General features: G+C 57.7%; 1 protein-coding gene across 1 annotated transcript in view; it reads left to right on the forward strand.

Moving 5' to 3' along the window:
• The first annotated feature begins 2,492 nt into the window (after positions 1-2,492).
• CRLF1 (cytokine receptor like factor 1) overlaps positions 2,493-5,779 on the forward strand; it is a 9,886-nt gene continuing 6,599 nt past the window's right edge. Inside the window, exons 1-3 of the mRNA XM_019538439.1 lie at positions 2,493-2,607; positions 3,759-4,181; positions 5,601-5,730. Of these exons, the coding sequence (XP_019393984.1) occupies positions 2,493-2,607; positions 3,759-4,181; positions 5,601-5,730 (668 nt within the window). The remainder of the gene's footprint in view (positions 2,608-3,758; positions 4,182-5,600; positions 5,731-5,779) is intronic.

Here is a 5,779-nt window from a genome sequence, read left to right on the forward strand (position 1 = left end):
CGGGCGAGCGGCGGCGGGAACGCTCCCTTTCTCCTGGAGCAGGAAGTTTGTGCTTCCTCTTGGTGATGGGAATTTCTCAAGGCGAGATTTCCTCCAAACACGCCATCGAGGCAGGCCAAGAAAAGCTGCTGCTGCTCTTCGGGAGGCCGTGGCCTGCCTCCTGCCCGCTCGGCCCGGCCCGGCTCCCAAACACCTGCGTCTCAAGCTGCCTGGCCTCCCGGGAAGAGGAAGGACACGGGATAAGCCCCGTCCTCCCAGGCGTGCTGCTGCTGCAACCTACTTTGGAGAGGGAGGGGCAAAGCTGCCCGTGAAACGTGGGCCCCGTGCACAGGCTGCCCTGGGCCTGTCCCAGCCCGTTCCCTCGCAGTGAGAAGTTCAGGGACCGATCAGGAATCACCCACCGTTAAATACGAAATGGCACGAGGAGGCTCAGGATTGGGAGCGCGGGCCCCAGCCGCGCCGCTGCGTGCCAGGAGAGCCCGGCAGACTTGCAGCAAGGGGCCAGACTCCCGCTCGGAGCCGGGCTGGGGGCTGCGGGCTCGCAAGTCTGATACGGTCCCCAGGAGTGCTGGGAGGACATGCACGGTGTCAGCGGGGCGTGACAGGTGCCATCCCACCGTGGCATTGCTAGAAGGCACGAGGGGCCCAGCGGGGCATGGCCCGAACAGGCGCCTGGGCCAGGAGGCTGTGGCTGCTTAGGGACGATTGCTGCTAGAGCGAGTGCGAGGGCCCCGCGGGGGACCCGACGGTTCCCAGGCAGTGGGCAGCAACGGTGCGTCTAGCGGATTCCTCCTGGGCATTAGACAGCCCCCGTCTGCAGGTGGGATTCAAATCCACGTCCCCACAGGTCCCCTGCCCTAGCAGACTCACCCCCTGTCCTGCGAGCTCAGCCCACCCACGTGTGCACACTCGGGGCGAGGCTGCATGCGACCCCGCAGCTCCCACGAGTCAGGCTGGCGTTTACAGCCGCTCACAACTTTGTTCCAGCCCTGTCAAAGGCATGCCGGCTGCATGGAGGCTAAGCTCCTGTCGGGTTTGACGTGCAATAATTAACCCCTCCGAGTAACCCGAATGCAAAGAAAAATAAACCCAAACGTATTGTCCAAGGATTTTCCTCCCACATTTGACTTAAACAATTGAGCTGAATTTTTGTCTTTAATCCACCACCGAGTTGAGGGATGGAGTGTGGGAAACGCCAGCCAGGACGTGGCAGGGAACAACCGAGTGCAAAGGGGTTTTTGTAGAAACAAAGCACGCGGGTGACCCGGCTGGAGGGGAAAGGGCCAGCGTTGTCCTGCCAGCCCAGCAACTGGGGAGGCTGCAGACCACATTTCTCTGGGTCGGAAGGAGTTTTAACTGTATTCTTTACAAAATTTGATGCTGCAAAAATTCGTCTCTGCTTTCCCACGTGGGGATATTCCAGACAATTATTTTTTAAATCCGGGCAGGTCCTATTAAAGTTCTGTCTTGTTGCGTGAGCTCAGATGCTTTTCTCCGAGGCTCTTTCTTCTTTTCTTTTCTTTCCCCCCGGCCCTTTCCCAGCCGCTCAAAACGCTGATATAAAAATAAAATTAAATCCGGCCATTCAAAAGAAAAGAGTAAATGTTCCTGACACCTTGGAAATGTGGTTTTACTTTATAGTATTACTTAGCACCTGATCAGCATTTTTTTTTAATAGGAAAGTAATAAAACTTCTAGCAGGTATGTTAGATCCGAGCTGCGCATTCCACACGTTGGCCGCGTCTCCCCGGCCCGTTCCTCTCCAATCTGAAAACTTCACACTTTTCCCTTTCAAAACACATGTTCATTTCTGTGTCTAGAACGAAAAAAAAAAAGCACAGCTTAAAAAAAATAAAAATAAAAAAAAGCTCGGCCCCTCCAGACGTCCCCTCTCCACGGTTCTGCGGGGAGGCCGGGAAACGTGTCTGTTTTATGAAGCTCATACGTGTTGCTAGTGTTGTTTAGACTGAGATTTACTAGAATTAGGGCCCGGAGCGTTGGGCCCTTTTATCGGCAGGCTGCAGCTTTTTAACAGAGAGCCGTCTACCTTGGGGTTTGCCTAATGGAGGAGACGGCTGGACGGAAGCGCTTGCATCCAGAGCTAGAACGCTTTCGGAGGCCCGGGCCCAGGACCGAAGGAGCCTCGGCCTCCTGCCGCCCCAGTAATTGTTGGGCTGGATGTCTTGAACCGTAGAAACCCCCGCGAGCGTGTGGGCCCGGGGGGGCCCGGGCCGCGCGGCGGCTGGAATGTCCTTTGTTTGTTTTTTCACGGAGAGGAAGGGAAAGCTTCGTGCGTCGCCCGCGCTGCGCGTTCCCACAGGCCGCTCTCGAGGGCCTTTGTTCCTCCATCTCGTGCAAGCGCCCAGCTATGGAGCAGCCGCTCGACACGGCGCAGGCTCGGCTCAGCAGGGCTTGTCCCGCTTGAAACTGCGGTCCAACGTGGGGCTGCCCGGGTCGGGACAGGCACGGGGGGGCTGTAGGGACAAGGCAGGATGCCCCGCTGCGCCAACACAGCGAACGGGGCCGACGGCGGCGACTGCCCTGGGGAACTGACTCTGTGCCACCACCCCTGCGAGGGTGGATGTAGCCTGCGGGGCGCGAAGCCGGGCGTGTTGGGAAGGCAGAGGGCTGCATGTTCCCTTCCCTGCCCGTGGCAGGAAGGGTGCTCATCCAGGCTGGGCGTTTGCAGGGCCTGAAAATGCTGGAAGACACCCCTCTCCCATCCCCGTCCACCTCCCCGTGTGGAAATTCCCCAGGGCAGAGTGCCAGGGGCAGGAACGTCACCCCAGGGGCGGAAAAAAAAAACCCGCCCAGGTGAAAACATGCCTTTTCTGTAAGGAATTTACCAAAGCGGCATCTGCTCGGCAGTTGCAGCAGCTGCCCACGAGAATCTCTCCAGGGCAACAAGTGGCATTTGAACATTAACTCTGGCAGGGATTCTGGCCTGTGCGTTTACAGTCGACCCCCGGCTCGGGGGCTTTGCAGAATCGGGGCCCACGGGGTCACTTCTGCCTCTCACCCAGCTGTGCGGGCTGAGGAGCGCCCGGTGCGGGGCTTGCAAGCGTGCATCCGAGCTGCCCCCGGAGCAGGGAATTGAGCCCTGCCTGCGAAGGCAGCAGCCTACAGGCTCGGGATGCATTTGGCACGCAGACGTGGCAACCCGCCACGCATGCCACCAATGGCCCAGCTCGTGGGTGGATTTGGGGGCAGGGTTGGCAGGTGCATTTCTCACATACTTTCACCGCGGATTGGGCTTCTAAGTGGAAGCAGTGCATTTTCAGTGTTTTGTAGGCGCCGGCCCCACAAAGCACTCAAGCATACGCTTAAAGCCAAGCACTTTTCCCAGTGCCAGGGTGACCTTCCAGAACAGAGAGGCATTGGCCAGTGTTTAGCTTCGCGGACTGGCCCCCACTTTTGGGGCGGTTTGGCTGTGATTGGGTTTTTAAAAAAAGTTTCCATTGTTGCTTTTCAAATCCTTTTTGTCGCAAAGATTTAAGAAGTTAGCCACAGCCCCCACGCCCGCCCGGCCGCAGCCAACCACATCACACGCAGAGAAAGCAAATTAAGCCGTCAGAAATGAAAGCCAGCACAAAGCATCCAGAACGGCATAAACAACTCCTAACGCTGAACCTAACCGAGCCCGACCCGCCCAGCACCGCACGGGAAACACCTTCTCCAGATAACTCAGAGCTGAGTCTCGGAGAGGGACCGCCTTGATGTACATCTTGCGGTGCAAAAGCTGCCAAACCTGCCTGTAGAAATCCCAGCCATCTCATATGTTTTCATTGTGCGGGGGGGCCTTTCGCCAGCCCACAGACCGAGATGGAGCAGGATTCGTGGGGGCGGGAGCTCTGGGTCGGTCAGGAGAGCGCCCCTCGACCGCTCTCTCCCCTCTGCTGCAGACCCCGCGCTCATATCCCCCCAAGATCCAACGCTGGTGATCGGCTCGTCGCTGACCGCGGCCTGCACCGTCAACACCGACTCGCACCTGAGCGCGGAGGACCTGTACTGGACTCTGAATGGCCGGCGGCTCCCTGCCGAGTCCTACAAGGTCCTCAACGCCACCACCCTCAGCGTGGCGCTCGCCCACCTCAACGGGTCCAAGCAGCAGTCGGGCGATAACCTGGTGTGTCACAGCAGGGACGGCGGCATCCTGGCTGGCTCCTGTCTCTACGTCGGATGTAGGTATATGCGTGGCAGACGCACGGCTCTGCCCGCGGGGTGTCGGTATGCATACGTCCCGTCTTCCAGGCAGCTTCAGCCAATGCGCCGTGCTTACGGCCGGCCAGCCGTCTCGGCCCACGGCCATCCCGGGCGCAGCTCGTGGGTGGTGGCACCTCCCGCCAGGGTGAATGTGGTTGCCGGCACCCGACGCCGCCCGGGCCCGTTCATCCAAAGGGTTCCCAAGTCTCTCCGGAGGCCGGGCAGACCCAGCCGTTGCTTCCTCCCCGCTGACACACGGCTGTCCCTGGGGCGAACCACTGTGCAGGAGGGCTGCTGCATCCGTCGGGAAGCAGAGAAGGGGGTCTCCACCCCGAGCTGCAGGAAGGATTAGGAGAGCGAGTGTGTAAATCACCCTGGCTGGAAGCCAGCCAGGCCACTGGGCTCCTAATGACCCCAAGGTGCTCAGAGGGGTCTTACTTCTCCAAAGCAGCAGTCACGTGGCGCCATGCGCCGGGCGCTTTCATTAGTGGCTGAAGGTTTCGTGAGAACAAATCGAATGATTTATAAAAGTGTTTATTGTAACTGAGACCGAGAGGCAGAGGAGCCCCTGGAACCGTCGCTCAGGCACTAACCACTTGCACTTTTCGTGTCCTTACAGCAGTTTGCACTTACTGCTCATCTGCACAGCCCAGTGTTTTTCCCAGAATTAATTAACGTAGCTCTAATCCTGTGAGTTATCACACATGGCCTCGGCCCTTGAATACAATGAGAGCTCTGCAGCAAAAAGGCTGTTTTGGCAACCAGCAGTGAAATTGCAGTTGTCCGAATCAATAATCATAAGATTTTATCTTAGGCTATTTTAAGGACACATCTACAAGTTTCTCAGAGGATAGAGGCTTAACTGGGAACAGAAAACTATTTTTTCCTCCTGTTCCCAAAAGAAAACTCCACCGGAGCTGGGCCCAGTAATAGAATAAATAGGCCGACATTGAAAACACAGTGAAGTAAAGATGCCCCCCAATACATTTGCATTGAAGAACAAGAGACTGGAAGTCGTTTGCTCTTTCATGTACCTGCCGAGGCCTGAGCTCATGTTGGTGTTTCCCTGCAGCGGTGGATGCTTCTGCTGCTGGCACTTAGCTCGGGGCATGTCCCCATGTCCCCAGGCTCCCGCCTGGGGACGACGCTGTGTTTCCTGGTGTGGGAATCGCAGTCCTGAGCTCAGGTCCCGGCAGGCAAGTGGCACCTGAGCAGAGCGCCTGAGGAATGTCGCTACGTGCAAGCCGGGATCCTAAAGCCCTTCATTAAACAAACGCAGTGAGCAAAGCTCTCAGCCACTCCTCGCCCTCGCATGTCCTGGGCAGCTTTTATCTCAGGCAGCTCTGGAGGGCTCTCTGCAGAACTGGTTTCATGTCAGGCACTCTTTCCCCTTTCAGTGCCACCGGAAAAACCAGTCAACATTACCTGCTGGTCCAAGAACATGAAAGACCTCACCTGCAAATGGGCCCCCGGCACAGAGGGCGAAACCTACCTGCACACCAACTACACCCTCAAGTACAAGCTCCGGTACGGCATGGGGGCAGCGAGCTAGTGCCCGACACTGTTTAGAAAGGCG

This window comes from Crocodylus porosus, unplaced genomic scaffold, assembly GCF_001723895.1.
Source record: "Crocodylus porosus isolate Cpor-Errol unplaced genomic scaffold, CroPor_comp1, whole genome shotgun sequence".
Classification (NCBI taxonomy): Eukaryota; Metazoa; Chordata; order Crocodylia; family Crocodylidae; genus Crocodylus; species Crocodylus porosus.